Source organism: Schistocerca gregaria, chromosome 1 (assembly GCF_023897955.1).
Source record: "Schistocerca gregaria isolate iqSchGreg1 chromosome 1, iqSchGreg1.2, whole genome shotgun sequence".
NCBI lineage: Eukaryota > Metazoa > Arthropoda > Insecta > Orthoptera > Acrididae > Schistocerca > Schistocerca gregaria.
The window spans coordinates 307,716,950-307,737,489 of NC_064920.1; the positions used below are offsets into that span (position 1 = coordinate 307,716,950).

A 20,540-nucleotide genomic window follows, 5' to 3' on the forward strand; every position below is an offset into this window, starting at 1 on the left:
CTCCTTGCTGAAGCTGGGATTTTATCCCTTCAGATTAAACAGTACCAGCTCTTGGTTTCTTATGCAATCACTATTCAGCAATTCCCTGATCACCCTCATATCTCGTTCTCTTTACATACGTGGGGTGTCATCTCCCTGATAAATGTTCTAGTGTGTGTGACTACCATATAGACTGCGTCTTGCTTCAGTCAGCCTGGATCTCCATTTTCCTTCCCTGAATTGTGCTCCCCGATTTTTCTCGCACACACTCTTCCAAGGTCCTAGAGTCTTTGTCAACCCCAAGACCTTCTGGCAACGTTTATGTCCAGTTCAAGGGTACCACGGTGCTACCATGTGTCACACTGACAGCTCTAAAATTGTGAGTTAGGGGGATACACCTCTACTTCATCTGCTGGTATGGAACACCATTCTCTGCCAGGAGAACGTATTGTGTTTATGGCAGAGCTGACACCCATCAGCAGAACCCCCATTTTACCAAACAGACCCATTGACTGTATTTTAATATGTACTGATTCAGTGAGCAGTCTCAGAGCTATTGACTGATGCTATTCCTGTCACCCTTTGGTCTGCTCTAGTCAAGACCTTGTCACGGACCTTCATCATGCAGTCTGTTCATTTGTCTTTCTCTGGGTCCCACGTTATATGAGTGCCCCAGAGAATTAACTGGCTGACCGTTTGACTAGAGAAGGTCTTACTCGCTCCCAGTTTGCTTTGCGACCCAGGTTTTACAGACAGTAACTCATATCTTGGTGGCCTCCTCCTGGCCATTTGTGGTAAGTTTGGAATTCTGGATTCATTGCCTCTAACGTTGGCAATGTTTTAATCTACCTCCGGAGCAGGCCACGGTGGTTGATATGACCAAGCTACTTGTTCATCCCTATTTTACGAGGTGCATTCAAGTTCTAAGGCCTTGGATTTTTTTCTCGGTAACTACTCGCCCGAAATCGATGAAACTGGCGTTACTTCTCGATGTAATCGCCCTGCAGACGTACACATTTTCACAACGCTGACGCCATGATTCCATGGCAGTGGCGAAGGCTTCTTTAGGAGTCTATTTTGACCACTGGAAAATCGCTGAGGCAATAGCAGCACGGCTGGTGAATGTGCGGCCACGGAGAGTGTCTTTCATTGTTGGAAAAAGCCAAAAGTCACCAGGAGCCAGGTCAGGTGAGTAGGGACCATGAGGAATCACTTCAAAGTTGTTATCACGAAGAAACTGTTGCGTAACGTTAGCTCGATGTGCGGTTGTGTTGTCTTGGAGAAACAGCACACGCGCAGCCCTTCCCGGATGTTTTTGTTGCAGTGCAGGAAGGAATTTGTTCTTCAAAACATTTTCGTAGAATGCACCTGTTACCGTAGTGCCCTTTGGAATGCAATGGGTAAGGATACGCCCTCGCTGTCCCAGAACATGGACACCATCAGTTTTTGAGCACTGGCGGTTACCGGAAATTTTTTTGGTGGTGGAGAATCTGTGTGCTTCCATTGAGCTGACGGGTGCTTTGTTTCTGGATTGAAAAATGGCATCCACGTCTCATCCATTGTCACAACCGACGAAAAGAAAGTCCCATTCATGCTGTCGTTGCGCGTCAACATTGCTTGGCAACATGCCAAATGGGCAGCCATGTGGTCGTCCGTCAGCATTCGTGGCACCCACCTGGATGACACTTTTCACATTTTTAGGTCGCCATGCAGGATTGTGTGCACAGAACCCACAGAAATGCCAACTCTGGAGGCGATCTGTTCAACAGTCATTCAGTGATCCCCCAAAACAATTCTCTCCACTTTCTCGATCATGTCGTCAGACCGGCTTGTGCGAGCCCGAGGTTGTTTCGGTTTGTTGTCACATGATGTTCTGCCTTCATTAAACTGTCACACCCACGAACGCACTTTCGACACATCCATAACTCCATCACCACATGTCTCCTTCAACTGTCGATGAATTTCAATTGGTTTCACACCACGCAAATTCAGAAAACGAATGATTGCACGCTGTTCTAGTAAGGAAAACGTCGCCATTTTAAGTATTTTAAACAGTTCTCATTCTTGCTGCTGGCGGTAAAATTCCATCTGCCGTACGGTGCTGCCATTCCTGGGACGTATTGACAATGAACGCAGCCTCATTTTAAAAGAATACGCATGTTTCTATCTCTTTCCAGTCCGGAGAAAAAAAATCGGAGGCCTTAGAACTTGAATGCACCTCGTAGTGTTTTAATCACTTTTAGATATAGTTTGTCCTTTCTGCCCTGCCCAGTTTTCTATTCAGGATGTCAAACTTTGTTGAATAGTTGATGCTCTTGAGTGTGATGGATTAGGAATGGGACAGCTGTGGGTAAGACATTTTTTGTCACCTACGTAGCTCCAGGACACCCACCTGCTGACTTTCCTATCTCCTTCATCTTGCTTTTATTAATGACTGCCCAAAAGGTGTCCATTATGTTTTTAGCTTCCTCACTTTTACTAATGTAAATCTTCCGACTACACTGGAGCCAAAGAAACTGGTACACCTGCGTAATAATGCGTAGGGCCCCCACAAGCATGCAGAAGTGCTGCAGTGTGACATGGTATGGACTCGGCTAATGTTTGATGTAATGCTGGAGGGAACTGACACCATGAATCCTGCAGGGCTGTCCACAAATCCTTAAGAGTACGAGGAGGTGGAGGACACTTCTGAACAGCATGTTGCAAGGCATCCCAGTTATGCTCAATAATGTTAATGTGTGGGAAGTTTGGTGGCCAGCGGAAGTGTTTAAACTTAGAAGAGTGTTCCTGGAGCCACTCTGTAGCAATTCTGGATGTGTGGGGTGTCGCAGTGTCTTGCTGGAATTGCACAAGTTTTTTCAGATGCACAATGGACATGAATGGATGCAGGTGATCAGAGAGGATGCTTATGTATGTGTCACCTGTCAGAGTTGTATGTAGACATTTCAGAGGTCCCATATCACTCCAGCTGCACACACCCGACAACATTACAGAACCTCCACCAGCTTGAATAGTCCCCAGCTGACATGCAGGGCCCATGGATTCGTGAGGTTGGCTCCATACTTGTACACATCCACCCGTTCGATACAATTTGAAATGACTCTTCCGACCAGGCAACATCTTTCCAGTCATCAACAGGCCTATATCGGTGTTTACGCGCCCTCGCCAGGCGTAAAGCTTTGCCACGCAGTCATCAAGGATACACGAGTGGGCCTTCGGCACCGAAAGCCAATATCGATGTTATGTTTAATGGTTGGCACACTGACACTTGATGGCCGAACAGTGAAATCTGCTGCAATTTGCAGAAGGATTCTGTCATGTTGAATGATTGTCTTCAATCGTTGTTGGTCCTGTTCTTGCAGGTGCTTTTTCTGGCTGCAGTGATGTCGGAGATTTGATGTTTTACTGGGTTCCTGATATTCACAGTACACTTGTGAAATGGTCGTACGGGAAAATTCCCTCTTCTTCGCTACCTCAGAGATGCTTTGTCCCATTGCTCGTCACCAACTATAACACCAAGTTCAAACTCAGTTAAATCTTGATAACATAGAATTGTAGCATCAGTAACTGATTAACAACTGCGCCAGACACTTGCTGTCTTATGTAGGTATTGCCGACAGCAGTGCCGTATTCTGCGTATTTACATCCCATGCATATACCAGTTTCTTTGGTGCTTCAGTGTAGATCAAATAACATTCTCTGTGGACTTTTCCACTTTTGGTTGCACAACTCTTGAACCGAGGGACTGATGAGGTTGTGTTTTGCATATCGGTCAGAGTATTATTCATTAACTTTGTTAAAGTGAATCACTCTTTGGGAGCAACCAAATGAAAACAGTCAACACATTACATTGTAGTCCTGCGTATTGACTGAAGTCTTCACTGTACATTTTCAAGCATAATCATTCTTTAATTCTTCTGTTGGTTTAACCATGTGTTTGTTCTTTCAGCTGAAACCACTCTTTGGTGTTTCAGTAGAGTGGGTTATCCATTCTTTTCTCTGAGTGAAACCAATCTGTGGTACTTTTAAGTCTGAACTAAAGCTGTGGTGTACAACTGAGGTGGACATACCCTGGAGGGCAACTCTACTTCTGGGGGGGTACATGCGGAGACATCTCACGGGCTACACCAAATTGAAAATAAGCATTAGGCCATTTTTTTTTTTTTTTTTTTTTTTTTTTTTTTTTTTTTTAATACATTCAGAAGAGACCACTTATTCTGTTCATCATTTAAAACTCCTTCATATATTTTTGTGCATTAAATTAGTCCTACACAAATAACTCAAGGTTTTTATCATTGGGTGTACATAATTGAGCGTTCAAGTTCCCTAGATGAAGGAGGAGGTAACATCGTCAAATTTTAGAGACTGCGTTTCATTTTACTGAAAGGACATGATGCCCATTGATTAAAAATCATTTGAATTTAGCCTGAAACACTTTTGCAGTTACTTACTTACATGTTAGGTAAAAATACTTTAGAAAATATTCCGTAACCGGTTATGATTGTAAAAATGAAATACTATTCACATGCACACACTGTTACTTCAATTTCACACTTACACCTATCTCCAGCCATCTTTATAAACAGTCTGTAACTATGTTTACTACCATCTGGGGATGACAATTAGAATTCCCTGATCCCGAGCACCTTCAGTTGTGAGTGGAATCATTCAGTCATTTTGACATTGTTGAATAATAATTGCTGACTCCACCATTGTCACTTATTATCGTTCTGATACTTGCTCTTTATTGACTGAAAGTAAGTAGCTTTCTGTTCAATTTTTCGTCTATGTTTATCATTAGGCATTTACTTAACAATGTACTTCATCTGGATCAAAATGCTGAAATGCCCAGGGTTGAGGCAATTCAAGAAGTCATATGACTGGATAAAAACTGATCCTCAAGATAAGTCCAGTGTGATATACGGTGTCTGCCAGGTTTATTCATATTCTGAAACTATATGAATTAAATAAATTCAAAGAAAATTAATGAATGATGGCAAATATTTCTCACGAAAAAGTACTTCTGACAAGTTAAAGTATATGCTTAAAAAAAAGTAATAGTCACAAAAAAATTAAAATAATTTTAACGTATATAATTTTTGTTCCATGACCTCAGTGTTTACCGAAAGAGAACATCAGTGACTGTTGCAAATCAGCAGGAAGAGTCAGTGCTTAACATAAATTAAATAAAAAATAATTGTTCATTTATTTAACCATAAATTTATAATTTAACACCATTACCAACCAAAAATCCACGTTTATGCCAAAAGTACGAAAAATTATTATTTTACCAATTAAATACTAGCAAATAAATTGTGAAAACGCCATTTTTGGAAATCTTCTCACCTCTCCTTGAAATAAGAAACATTATTTAAATACCTGCCAGCAAAAATGCTGTAACCCTCAGAATGCATATTTTTATGAAGAGAAGGAAAAAAGAAGCAAAATCTTTGCAAATGCTTATTTTGTCACTGGTAATCAGTCAAAAAGAATGTTTTGCAATGATTAATCATCATGTTGTCACATCACATTATCTTTGGGTTCCCATAACTGGTTTGATAGTGTTCAGGATTATATCCACACATTTCTAATAGATTGGCTTTCTTTGCCATAGACACAGGTGATGGTTTTCCACATGATCTGGATAGGCTATTAAAACTAATTACTACATGTGGATCTGTAATGTTGTTTTAATCTCATGGATACCAAGGTTGCAAGTATTGGATTGGTGCTTAAGTTGATAACATTTTCCACAATTTTAATATACACAACAGATACAGATAAGAGATTTTGGCCATCAAAAATATATTCTCCTTCACTATTTACAACAGTTTGCCAAGGGTAGCTTTTTGATTTCACAACTGCAGAGATAAGTGGTTTTGATATGAACAACTCGTCGCAATAGGTGTAGGTTTGCCTCATTATTATAGGAGAAGAAGGCGGTCCCGCCTTAGTCCATTCTTCGTGCTAATAGCTAGCTTCATGCTAGTAGCTTTGTAGACTAAGTGCCCAAGTGATTTTTCATGGCCCTTCAGTCTTTTGCATATGCATGCTGAATTTCACATTTACAGATGCAGACGCTAATGGGCACGGTAATGGTTGGGTTACTGTGGCTGTAGTATGCGATCAAGAAGTACACATTGTAGCAGGGCTGGGGACTTTTAACAGTTGAGAAACTATTGCTTATCGGAGATAAGGAAAGGATAGGTAATTTATTTTTATTTCTATGATAATGTGTCACATCACCAACTACTTTAACCTTGCTACAATTAAGAGCTCCTTTAACCCATACCAACACAGACTCTGACTCATTTATTTTACGATGATTCTTCATCCTAAGAGCCAATGGCATTGTAAAGATATAATAAGATGGACCTCTATCTCTCTTATACACTGAACATATATGAAATACCCGATAAGCAGACCTGCTACAGTGTCTACTTTACCACTACTTACTAAGCCACACTAGCCCAACCATTACCATGTACATTAGTGTGTGCTTTCGTAAGCATGAAATCCAGTACACATCTGCAAAGGCTGAAGGGCCATGCAAAATCACTTGGGTACCTAATCCATTCTTCGTACTAATAGGAATATTATCAATAGCTTTATAGACTGCAAGGCGCGAACACTTTCTCGTCCTATAACAACAAATCATTATCTGTCTGTGTAAATGCTGCTACACGTGCTGCTGCTCAACGACTGACAACACTGTTGTAAGAGAAACATTACTTATCTAACTGCAACTTCTGGCTTCTGTTCTCTTATCAGGACCCAAAATAAATTTTAGTGTGGCTGGTTGCAATTAATACTAGTACGCCCAGCCAGCCGCACTGGCTCCTTTAATGCTATATACTTAAGTATCGCGGATAAGCTTGGTACACTTTTCTAGCAGCAGAATACACATCGACAGAGCATACCTCTTTATTATAAGAGGAGAAGGTGTTATCGCCTTACAGTCTAAAAGCTATTGATAATATTGCTATTAGTATGAAGAATGGAGTAGGTACCAAAGAGATTTTGAATGACTCATCAGTATTTTGCGGATGCCTAATGAATTTCACACTTACGTACGCAGATGCTAATGGACATAGTAATGGTTGGGCTACTGTGGCTGTAGTACATGGTCCTAAAGTAGACACTGTTGCAGGGCTGGAGACTTTTAATGGTCAAGAAATAATTGTTTATCAGACATTTCAGATATGTGAAGTGTATAACAGAGATAGAGGTACATCTTATTATACACTATGTGATCAAACGTATCAGGACACCTGGCTGAAAATGACTTGCAAGTTCATGGCGTCCTCCATCGGTAATGCTGGAATTCACTATGGTGTTGGCCCACCCTTAGCCTTGATGATAGCTATGTTCACTCAGGTGCTGGAAGGTTTCTTGGGGAATGGCAGCATGTTCTTCACGGTGCTGCACTGAAGAGAGGTATCGATATTGGTCGGTGAGGCCTGGCACAAAATCAGCATTCCAAAACATCCCAGAGGTGTTCTACAGAATTCAGGTCAGGACTCTGTGCAGGCCATAGATGTTATTGCCATGTAACAACTCCGCTACTGGCCATGCATTATGAACAGGTGCTCGATCACGTTAAAAGGTGCAGTCGCCATCCCCGAATTGCTCTTCAACAGTGGGAAGCAATAAGGTGCTTAAAACATCAGCCTGTGCTGTGATAGTGCCATGCAAAACGTGGGGTGCAAGCCCTCTCCGTGAAAAATACGACCACACTATGACACCACCGCATCTGAATTTTACTATTGGCACTACACACGCTGGTATGTGACATTCATTGAGCATTCACCTTGCCCACACCTTGCCATCAGATCTCCATATTGTGTTCCGTGATTCGTCACTTCACATAACGTTTTTCCACTGTTTAATCATCAAATCTTTATCCTCCTTACACCAATTGAGGCGTCATTTGGCATTTAGCGGCACGATGTATGGCTTATGAGCAGCAGCTCGACCATGAAATCAAAGTTTCCCACCTCCCGCCTAACTGTCGCAGTACTTGCAGTGGATCCTGATGCAGTCTGGAATTGCCATGTGATGGTCTGGATAGGTGTCTGCCTATTACACGTTACGACCCTCTTCAACTGTAGACAGACGAGGTCAGCCTGTACGCTTTTGTGTTGTGCCTGTCCCTTCAAGTTTCCACTTTCCTATCACATCGGAAACATTGGTCATAGGGGGATGTTTGTGAGTGTGGAATTCTCACATACATTCGTATGACACAAGTGACGTGGAACCACCTGACCACTTTTGAAGTCTGTGAGTTCCACGGAGCACCTCATTCTGCTCTCTCATGATGTCTAATGACTATTAAGGTCGCTGATATAAAGTACCTGGCAGTAGGTGGCAGTACAATGCAACTAATACGAAAAACTTATGTTTCTTGGGGTGTCTGGATACTTTTGCTGACATAGTATGAGTTTTCCACATTTTGGTCTGTCAGGGATGACAGAATTGGGGCACACACCCTACAATCTTTCTCAAATTTTACACAAACTATTTGGTCAAAAAAATTTTTTGTTTTTCTTATAGCTCTATATGTTAGGCTCATGTTGATGTGCCCATAATTTCGTTAATGGTCATAGTTATTGTGATATTTACGTGAAAATAAGGCATAGCGCAAAATCGGGAAAAGCATGCAATGAAAAACAGAGATCGCTATGATACGTTTGGTACATATTACATAATGTTTTTGTATATGAAATTTAGTTGAGATACTGAATTTTCCTTTAGACTTGGGTAGAGGCATGTATCTGTCACCAATCTTAAGAAAATTGATCTGACGTAGAACACTGATTCACGATCACGCCACGCCAGCGATAAAGCCAGAGTGAAATATCCACAACTTTCGTCATTGAAATGACATTTTGGTGAATGATAGCACACAAAGAGGAGAGTATTTTACAATATCATTATGTAAAACTTCATGGTCTACCATGTTATTCTGACTTTTTCTGCGAAAGAATGTAATTTTTAAGGGCTATCGGTAGCTGGTGAAACGAGAAATGCTATGGGTTTTGGAACAACATATGTTGAGTCATTATGCTTTTTTTTTTTTTTTTTTTAACCAAGAAATTCCTTTTAATAAGATGCTGGCTTTACTTTCCCTCAGTTCCTCACTTAATAAACTTAATTAAACACTGTTTCAGAATTTTCTTGCAGTTCTCTCACAACATTTTAGTGAGGTGAGACTGTGTTTTGGCAAAAGAAGAAAATTTTGACTTGGCAGTCGGAGAAAAAATATGAAACTCGTGACGCTTCTCTGAAAGTTACAAATGGTTAAAAACCCAGGCAAAAATAAATCGCTGCATTTTCAATGAATTACTTTTTAGATGTTAACAAGAACAAAGGTGACAGTAGATTTTTTGAATGGTCTCCATGCAAGCATGAGGGTGGAGGATCCCAACTTAATATTTGCAAAAAAAGTTACCATAGTCTTTGAACGGCACTTCCCCTATAGCGCTTGGCATTTTTACTACAGCCCTCTGACACCCACCACTGCCGCTCTCCCACACTTCCCCAGCCGACTGCACATCTAGTGGCCACGGCCTTCTGCGTGCACTATACAGTTTTATTGCGGCACTCACGAATTTTCGAAATTCCCCACTATATCACAATACAAATGGGTATTGATAACAATTATTGGTAGTTAAGAAGAAGTGACGCGAGCAGTAAAATTCGCCAATCCAGAACTTAAAAATCAACACACGAATCGTGTGCACACGGTCTTACACAAAGGAAAGCTCCGAAACCAGCTTCTATAAATAAATAATAGTGCAAATAGTGCGAATCTTTCACTGCAGTATGAGTTTATCTCAGTTAAAATCCCTAAAATGACCTCTTCTTTAAAGAGTTGGTACAGTTTATAGTCTTTCAAATCAGATCCCTTGAAGAACTTTCCATTCTTATATCTCGAATAATGGCTTCGTAGTCTCCCAGTGTTTGATATGTATTTCCATGCATGACGGAGCTTGCTGTCTTGTTTGTGCATTATGATCTAAATGGTAGAATTCTTCAAACAGCATTTTGTTGTCCTCTAAACTTCGAGTTCTGTACTGGTATTTACATTCACGTGTAACAGTCTGTAAAGAGAGCAAGACATATATATTATAAGTTAATTATAGTACAGGTGATAATTAAGGATCTGATTATGTACTAAAATGTGATGTATACAGGCAATCTTACAAATCTTCTGTTAAACACACTAATTTCGTTGGATGAGTTAACAACTTTTTTGCTCCCACCTGTTCAGGAGAGATTTTTGCAGGCACAGTTTTTTTTATATAAGTGCACCCAAATTCCAATTGTATTTCTTCTAGTTCTTCTTCTAATTACTATACCGTACTTAATCGTGGTAACCTTCCACATACTCCAACGTAGCAACACATGACTTTCCTCCTCCATAATAACAGTGCACCCAAGCGAACTCGCTCTTCACGCATTTTCTCTGTTTTAACTACATTCATTTGTATTACTTTCATGTGGGCGCTGTTAACTTCATTGTCATTGAGTGCCCCAACCCACGACCACACCGGCCTCTCTCCTCCGCCACACCGGCCTCTCTCCTCCGCCACACCGGCCTCTCTCCTCCGCCACACCGGCCTCTCTCCTCCGCCACACCGGCCTCTCTCCTCCGCCACACCGGCCTCTCTCCTCCGCCACACCGGCCTCTCTCCTCCGCCACACCGGCCTCTCTCCTCCGCCACACCGGCCTCTCTCCTCCGCCACACCGGCCTCTCTCCTCCGCCACACCGGCCTCTCTCCTCCGCCACACCGGCCTCTCTCCTCCGCCACACCGGCCTCTCTCCTCCGCCACACCGGCCTCTCTCCTCCGCCACACCGGCCTCTCTCCTCCGCCACACCGGCCTCTCTCCTCCGCCACACCGGCCTCTCTCCTCCGCCACACCGGCCTCTCTCCTCCGCCACACCGGCCTCTCTCCTCCGCCACACCGGCCTCTCTCCTCCGCCACACCGGCCTCTCTCCTCCGCCACACCGGCCTCTCTCCTCCGCCACACCGGCCTCTCTCCTCCGCCACACCGGCCTCTCTCCTCCGCCACACCGGCCTCTCTCCTCCGCCACACCGGCCTCTCTCCTCCGCCACACCGGCCTCTCTCCTCCGCCACACCGGCCTCTCTCCTCCGCCACACCGGCCTCTCTCCTCCGCCACACCGGCCTCTCTCCTCCGCCACACCGGCCTCTCTCCTCCGCCACACCGGCCTCTCTCCTCCGCCACACCGGCCTCTCTCCTCCGCCACACCACCACGACACCTAGTTGTCCTTCTCCCCCCTCACCAACACCATCACAACTCTCCCTTCTACTCTCACCATGTCTTCCTGGCTCCCTTGCTATCACTTTCACGGTGCAGGTCAGTTGAACACAACATTGTCTACGAAAATCCTGTAGTAGTGCATCATGTATCACAATGAAAATAACTGTCAGTACTTTACATGTATCTGACTATTAATCACACTTCCCGGCATTTTACTTAAAGGAAAGGAAGGAGAGGTATTCCAACTGTCATCATATTATCAGATGCCTTAAGATATAATGAATGAAAAAAGCAATGACTAAGTATCTGATACTGACCAGCAGTTTGGTAATCTGTCACCCTGATACACATTCGATGACTGGTACCCAAGCTACAACGTGAAAACACAATAATGTTAATAACTCAAACATGATTAACTTTGGACTTCAAGTGATATTAAAATTTTGTTTTTAGCTGTTCTTTTGATGTATTTGAAATATTAGTTCTCCTGATATTGCTATAAATGGTGTAATGCTCAGAGTACTTGCAGGCACTACAGTCCATGATTGATTTAAGTATATAGAATGAAAGAGATACAATAAAAATTAGAGGAGAAGCAGAACTCTGTTATGTTGAAAGTGCTGTTATAGATGTCAACTGTTTGACTTAATTTAAGTAGATTGCAGATGGTGACTTGTGTTACAGATTTGTGAAGCTACATTTAGTGTCAGCTGTGATAATGTCTTATCTCAAGTCCCACTTGGGAAATTCAACTTCACATAATGTATGTGTATGCAAGGCAATTAGATTCTCACAAAAGAATGTAAACAGATATATGTGCAGAGTTTAGTATGGAACTGCCAGTCACTTTCCATCAATACCTTATTATACTGCACTACACCTTCTAAATCAGTTTGTCAGAGCTTAAGAGATTTAGAAGGCAAAGTAGATTTACAGAACACCTTCTAAATCAGTTTGTCAGAGCTTAAGAGATTGAGAAGGCAAAGTAGATTTACAGAATTCGGAAGATATAAATAATCATCAATCTCATAATATTCTGATGAACAAACTAACTAAGGAGGTATAGTGTTCCACAGTAAGATATTAATGGCAAGTGACTGGTATTTGCTTGTCTGGTGACTTGTATCAACGTAAAGTACCTGCAGCAATAGACAAGTTAAATATAAGTGTTAATATACTCTCCTCTGTAAAAAGAGTTAGTATGTAAAACAGGAGTTGTTTCTCCATTCATGTGAATGTTCAAAGGAAACTCAAAAATATTAAATAAGTGTAATGTAGAAGCATGTGCTTGTGAAATAATATATGATCATCCACAGGCACCTTTTAGGTGTCTCTTCAAGGAGGTAGGCAGTCCAATTGCATGTATAAAGTAAATACACATCATAAATAGGCCATCACAATTTGAAAAGAATAGTGAAGTGCACAGCAAAAAAAATGTCTTTGTTACATGTGGCAAAGGCTGTCAATGGATTAAAGATTTTCAGTATGCAGCCACAAAATCATTGATCAGTTGCCCAGTGATGTAAAATGACTCACTGGCATCAAAGGGAACGTTTGAATTTAAAGTTATTTCATCTGGACAACTCTATTATTCTGTAGACGAATTTTATTTAAAAATTGTGTTTAGCATATAAAGCTTTTATTTTTATTAATTTTAAAAACACATGAAACATACTTAGATGTGACACAGTCTCTCACCCTTTACCACACAAATGTGGTAGTTCTGCAATGTTCATGTGGTTCTCTCTCATACTTATTGAACCACAGCAATCTTAATTCATAGCTTATGTGTGCCATTTGTGTTTTATCACAGTTGAGTACAATCAAAGACAAAACTTGGCTATCACAACCAGTGAACCAACCAAATATTCTGGTGCGCTTGATGGTCATAATACATTGCACTGTTCTGCTTAAAACTCTCAGTTAAAGTAAAGGAACACTTGCAAACGAATGTTACATATTCAAAGATGAGAGAAACCTTTGCTGTCCACTTATAACGAGATTGTATTATATTCATTAAACAGTGGAAAGTCCAGGTTGTAATATAAACAAATTACGAAAAGAGTAAATTGCTACCCACCATAATGGTGACATTTTGAATTGCAGACAGGCACAACGAAAAGGCTGTTACACATTGAGCTTTCACCCACAGCCTTCTTCAAAAAAGAAAGGAAAACACACAGACTTTCACACAAGCATGCAAAATGCCTACAAGACCTCTATCTCCAGCCACTTACGCCAGACTGCCAATCTTCATATTTTTTCACCATAAAGTTAGTAAAAATCTCTGGATTTTTTAAATAAACTGAAATATTTTAATGTAAGCACACAAAATTGCAGATGTTGCTTCAGCCAATGTACAAATAGCATTAATAAAATTGTATATTTCAGGTGTTAATTGTCTTGTGCCACTTCCCTCCACTGTACCATTCTACAACAGCATTGGTAAAATCAATAAACAGAAGCTGAAATTATTTATTGGTGAAATGGAAGGAGTAAGTGATTCTCTTGATTTTTTTATTGTTGTTGGTGGTGTTGTTGTTAGTATAGCTAAGTAAACTGCATGCAGATCACTTACCTATATATGCTTATTGTTTCATTACTGTGCAAAATTGTAAAATCATTTATGTCTGTACTGTTTTTTAAATTCTGTATTATCCATTTGGTTTTCATTGTCATTATACTTATTGTTGAATTAAATATTTTCCCATGCTACTTAAAGCTCGTACAATCTTATATAAGATATTTTCATATGTTCCTCTGTGATAAAGTAACAGGCTACAAAACCAAAAGTCTCTGGTTCAGCCCACAGCTAGTCTTAAGATTCTTCTCCATTCCTTATAATTTTTTCACCTCTAGCAGTGTTTGTTAATGTTGTATTGTGATTCATAGTTAAACTGCAAGTCCTTGTGTAATTGGCTGCATAAGTTATATCCAAGGTCAATTGGTCACACTGGAATACCACATAAATAGGACTGCGCCTAGTAAAACACTGCAGTCTTCACACCGACCCTCAGGTTGATGACAGCTTTATCTTAAATGATGATCGTTATAGTTAAGAAGTACAGAAACGCAAGTAGACACTGTTCTGCATTTTTATGTTATGAACCCTTTTCAAAAGGCTTCTCTGTTCAAGCTGTTTTGTAAATAAATTTGCTGCTAAATACAGAGATAGTTGCCAAATGATGTACGGAAACTAAAAACTACATTTGCAAACAGGAACTGCCAAGTTACAAAGGAGTTATGTCTTTGTTACATGTTTTAACAAAATTCATTTCTGTGTGCGTTCTTTGAAAATATGTTCTTTGGAAAATACAATGGTTGTATTGAATACAGTATTTAAATCAAACAATGGAAAATCCAGGATGAAATGTAACAATATTATGAGAAGGAAAGTTGCTATTCACCTTGTAGCAGGGGTGCTGAGTGGTAGGATGTGTATTAGCTTGTTATAATCATAGTGTCTCTCTATAGGATGTTTATTATGATTCTTAATTGATATTGTAGTACATTCTTTGTTTGACACCATGTCTTCTGCCAAGGAAAAGATGTTTGTGTGTGTTCAATAATGCATCTCTTCTCTAAGATTTTCTTTGGCTTGTTTCTAAATATGTTCTAAGTTGATAAGGCTATGTATTGTTCCTTTCTCAAGCCTTCAGTATAGTATAAACTGTGGTATTTAGATTTTTATGTTTTATCCATGCCAAAACTTAATTCTTGCTTTCATTTTATAGAAGAGACTTTTTCTCAAGAGGAAACATCAGTGTACCTCTTTAACTGCACATGATTACTTTAATAACAATACTGTTATCATTTTCATAAACTTGTGCCGTGTGAGCTGCAAACTCTGTTGAAACAGAAATACTAATAAAACTTTAAAACTTGTATCCCCATTGTTCTTTCCAGGATATTATCTAGGCAAGGTGGAAAGAACTGGAAACTGAAATCGGTAATATTCCACATTACAGGATTCTACTGTGTTTTTTCCTCGTAGGCGATAAATCTAACAGAGGCCTCATGTTGCCTAAATCATCCACTATCTGATGGGATGGGAATGTGTGCTCACTACATAGCTTGTGGCAGTGTACATACTAGATTTTTGGCAGCTATTTCATTTCAAAAGTGTGGACAAATTAGATACAACACAAACCCTATACGAATGAAACCCTTCAAAAATAATTAATTCAGGGGTTTCTGGGTTCTCACATTTGTCTCAGATCATGTGATCAGATTTCTTATGGACTTCAATCATTTGTGATATTTTGCAGGAGACCTGTTATTAAACAACAAAGAGTGCCATTGCTTTACATGTTGTTCAAAGAACATAAAGGAACTGGCACCTTTTGTACATACAGACTCACAATAATAGTGAGAACCACTTTTATATCGAACTTCTGTTAAAGTAAAACACAAAACAATAGCTAACTAGTGGATATAATTATCAATGTTGCAATAGATGCTGAAAGATTCATCACAAAATTGATTACTTTCCTTTTCATGCAGTGTAATTCTCTCGGAGTTTGTCCTCCGAAGAAATTACACTTCACTCATAAAACAAGCTTTTACATTTATATTAGGAAATAGATAATCCCAAGACTGATACTGCATTTTACATAATAATAATAATAATAATAATAATAATAATAGCAACAACATTATAAGACGTGTGGTGTCAGTTCTTTCAGACATGTCTGAAAGAATGGACACCATGCAGGATCTGCAGCTGTTATACATTATATGTAAATTAATACATTATATGTAAATTGAAGGGGAAGAAGAAAATGAAAGGGGAGGGATTACTGCTACATTGGGACAGGATATGAAATCAGCATTGACAATTGAAAATGTGTTCCAGACGGGGTTCAAATGCAAGTCCGGTACACATTTTTCACTCGTCCATGCGTACTGTCCCAACGCAGCTGACGGCAGTTATCTCTCTCACCCTCCCCTTTTCCTCTCCTTTCTTCACCTCTCCTCCTTCGATTTACATATAATAACATAATTTCTCACAGCAGAAATTGTTTTTGTTATAAACATGTCTATTCAAGGTTACTTTTACCTTCCTCTGGAATTATTTTACAATACTGTACATGAGATATGGCCAGTTCCAAGCTATGGTATTTTGTATTTCACTTCCATTACTACATACTGGGATTCTAGGCAGTGTCTGCGTTATGTGGCATTGATCACAGGGCACCACCAATTATGGGGATGACATTAGTTTTAACATTGCACATTCCATTGATACTGATGCTTAGTTCCTTACTTAAGTTTCTCCTGAACTACCTTACCATTAATATTTCTGTCACAAGAGGACTAATACATTAAAGGAAAAAATTTTTGATTTGACTGACATACAATGTCTGGTTTGTTAACTACAAACATGTGGTAGGTGTGTCTTTGTTCATTATACAGGATAGTCTAACATGTAATTGACGTAACTGCTTTACGTGTGTGGTCGTAGCATTTGTTGGAGAGGTCAGGTACTCCTAGAGCTCCACGTATTTGCCAGTGAAGGTATGAATCCACCTAATTTTGCCTTCCTCTTACAATGAAGCACCTTTGTCATCTGTGTTCTCAGAGTGTACAACACAAAGTCAACATTCGTCACTTCATTGACTCTCAGATCTTTTTAATAGCCATTTTTTCTCAATGATTGATCTTGTGCAGATACTTTTAAGTCTTCTGACTCTGCTGTCATTCTTTCTCTTTTAAAGCCACCAAAGTGTTTTATCTCTGTCAGTATTTAATTGCTACAGTTAGTTTGGTTACTTACAATGCAGAGATTTTTGTCTTTGTCTTTGTTTTAGTTTGTTATGGGCTACCATTTTGATGTTGCTTTGCAGAAGTGAGTTAATACCTCTGCATTCTGTAAGAACTTTAGTGCAGCTTTCTTAGACTGACAGAAATTCCTTTGTTTCCAGTTGCTTTCTCAAATTGTTATTTGAAACATTTGTTATAGGAAGGGAGGTCTGATTATGTGGATCTATGCTGAAGATGGGATGGACGTGTGCAGCAGGAGGTGGTCTTGGAGTGGACACAATGAATTCTTTACTAATTAACACAGTTTGGCCAGTTTGATCCAAAGCATCTGTAGATAGGCATAAGGATGAATACAGGAAGTCTTTAATTAACACAGTCAACACATACAGTTATTGGAGCATGTTTTCTTCTTCACGTAATATTGTGGCGTAGCAGAAGCATTATTGCGCAGTGTATGGTGGACACACCCTGCTCGGAAGGTAGTGATGAGCTAGCATCTCCAGTATACTGGAGCAGAGGTGGTTTGCTGGTGCAGTGTTGTCTCCCCAGGTTTGGCAGGCAGGCTGAGGCGAATGAAGCATGCTGTGGCGGTAGCAGCAGCAATGGTGATGATGCTGGTTCTGATTGACAGAGACTGGGCATCACATACAGCCCAGCTGGCCAAATGCTGATAGGTTGGTTCTGGCGGGCTTAAATGCTGCTGCAGCACGCTGACTTTGTTGGATGCATGGAATTAATGTGATGGACACCTGTGACATGGAAGTCCACTTGGCTTGAGTCGCTGACTAGCACCTGGCTGTCTCCAATATGTGGCCTAATTACTGTCCTGGTACTCCTTTGCTAGCTTGAAGTCCTGTTTAACTTCTTCCCTTTACATTTCCTCCTTTCTGTGAAAAATATTTTCCCTCGAATTTTGCGCTTGCGCGCACTCACTCACTCTGGTTCATGTACACTTCACATTTCAACCTCCACACACTGTATCACTTTGCCCTTTACTCTCTCCAGCACTTGGCTCCACACAAGTCTTTTCACGTGTTTGACTGAGAGAAATTGCTTCTTATTGGTGAGTTAGTGGGCTCCATTACTTGGGACAGAGCAGGTTTCAGGATGGCTTCCCAGCACTAAAATCTGATTTGCTAGTCTCTGTTCCTTGCCCCATCATCTTCTAAAAGTTTACACTAAGAACTTGCTGCCTATCTGAAAAACTAATCAGGAAAATGCATGTATTGTGGGCTGTTTCTTACACTAATGTATTGGGAACAAGAGCAATCTATGCAAAAATAATGGTTTTGCACTGCCATATTGTTTTGGCAATGATAGCCTGTATGAATTTGGAGGTTTACAAACTGTCTTTTTGCTACATATTCGTATGTTTTAGGAACTCGGGAAAGTTAGTAGAGGATGCATGATAACTTGGCTTTGGTTGCATTGTTATGAGATTGTGACAGAGGAATCTGTTCAAACTTCAATAATCTATTCCTCTGTTCACTCATTATTATTAATAATCCCTCTCGCTCTGAGAGATCTATCTAGTAGCCCTGCCTAAAGAGTTTTCCAATACCACTGACATAGTTACAGATGGATGTTATACCAGCTCCAACTGTGCTGTGCAGTGAAACAGAATTTCTTTCTTTCCGCATACCTTCCAACATTTGATAGATTTTCCTATTACATAACTTCTTTCACTTTCTCGGCTGTTGTTGGTAGATCTCCGCTAACATAAATGTTGCTTCTCGACAGACATGGAGCGGTTTGGTTGATGTTACATCTAACCACCACGTCACATCTGTATGGTATCTTAGTGCTTTTGCTGTTTTGAGACAAACCTGCAGGATGTGAAGAAGACAGTGAAACCTAACCATTCGGTACCATTGTAAACCATTATTGTTGTTCTAATTTATCTGCATTCTACCACTGCTTAAGCCTATCTTAACAATCTAAGTTGTACTGGTTAACTATTCTCCCTGGGTGTCCTCTTTTTCTAGATTATGCCTCCAAAGATTACTGATTTAGCCATGACATTAAATCCTACACGATGCCTACTTGTAATTACTAATGTAAATGTTTCTTGTATTTTCCTTATGTGTCCTAAAACATTTCCATTTTACAATTCCTTATGTACAGCAATAACCATATGTACATTCCATCTTATCTTTACAAAATTAGAGAAGTTTTTGGTACATCCATTGTTTTCCACTCCTGAGCTAGGCATTCTCTCTCCACTGGCTGGTGTAATGCCCTTTTTAATGGCAAATCCAAATGACTTGGTAAACAGGACAGAGTGCCCAGGTAAATCGCACTCCATGCATGTTAAGAGAGAGTGGTTTGGTCCATGGTCCATCACTAAACATAACAGTATTGAACTTTGACATTATAGGAAAAGCAGGGAAGAGTCCGACCAAATGATTTATGAAAACCCATGAGTGAAAAAAAAGTTCAGGCTGCTATTTACATATCTTGCAGACCTTTTTGAATCTTTAGCACTCTATCTTCCATCCATCCATTTCCCTTCCCCCTTTGGAAGTGCTGCTATGGAACTGTGACACTGGCTATTGCCTTCTGGTGGTCCACCTTCATTTTCAGCAGTCTTCCTGACAACGTTTGTTATGGGAAGAAACGTTTGGCTGGTTGTGATTGTCAGCTGGAAGTGTGTTGACTGCCAGGACTGGTCTGCGGATCAAAGCCCAGTAATGCCAGTGGTGACGGTGGCAGCTCTGGTTGACATGGACTGGGAATCACTTTAACTGCATAAAGTTTCTTGCATGGGTAATAGGTTAAAAGAATTTTCAAGTTCAATTTTATTTGCATTGGTAGTAGAATCTTAGCATGTCTAGTTTAGTTTAGAAGGAAAATGCTGAGATAAACTGTTTGTACAAAGTCTGTGCCGTGTTGTCCAGAGTTCAGTACAAACTTAGGGTTTTGTTTGAGCATTGAAACATCATATATGAACTTGCTCTCTGAAAAGCTTCGTTAAGTATCAGTTCTGAGTAGATAACTTATTTGAATATAGAAAATTACAGAAACAATATGTTGTCATTTTGTAGTGAGTTATTTAAATGTTGAAGCTCTCAATAGCCCTCACCCCTCTGCAAATCAGGAACGAAGTCAGCAGTTAAATACGTGGCACTGCTTATTAGGTCCTCAGCACCACGAGAAAACAAGATGGCAACCATGAAGTTAGAGAAAGAAGGTAACTATTATTACATAGGAACAAATAAAGACATGCCATGTCGCAATACATTGGTCACTTAATCAGTCCACCAAAAAAAAAAAAAAAAAAAAAAAAAAAACCCACTCAGTTCACAATAATTCAGGGGGAGTAGCTGGGAACCGTGACTCTCTGTAACAATTAACAATTACTTATTTGTATTTTGTGCTATCAGTCACTTATTTGTATTTTGTGCTATCAGTCACTTATTTGTATTTTGTGCTATCAGTCACTTATTTGTCTCGTGTTTAATTTGACATATTTCAACATGTTTGAAACACATGTAGCTCATCTTGGG

General features: G+C 40.1%; 1 protein-coding gene across 1 annotated transcript in view; it reads left to right on the forward strand.

Moving 5' to 3' along the window:
- The window catches only part of LOC126342992 (BRISC complex subunit FAM175B-like), a 127,665-nt gene that overhangs the window by 39,259 nt on the left and 67,866 nt on the right, over nucleotides 1-20,540 (forward strand). Inside the window, exon 3 of the mRNA XM_050001903.1 lies at nucleotides 13,663-13,766. Within this exon, the coding sequence (XP_049857860.1) occupies nucleotides 13,663-13,766 (104 nt within the window). The remainder of the gene's footprint in view (nucleotides 1-13,662; nucleotides 13,767-20,540) is intronic.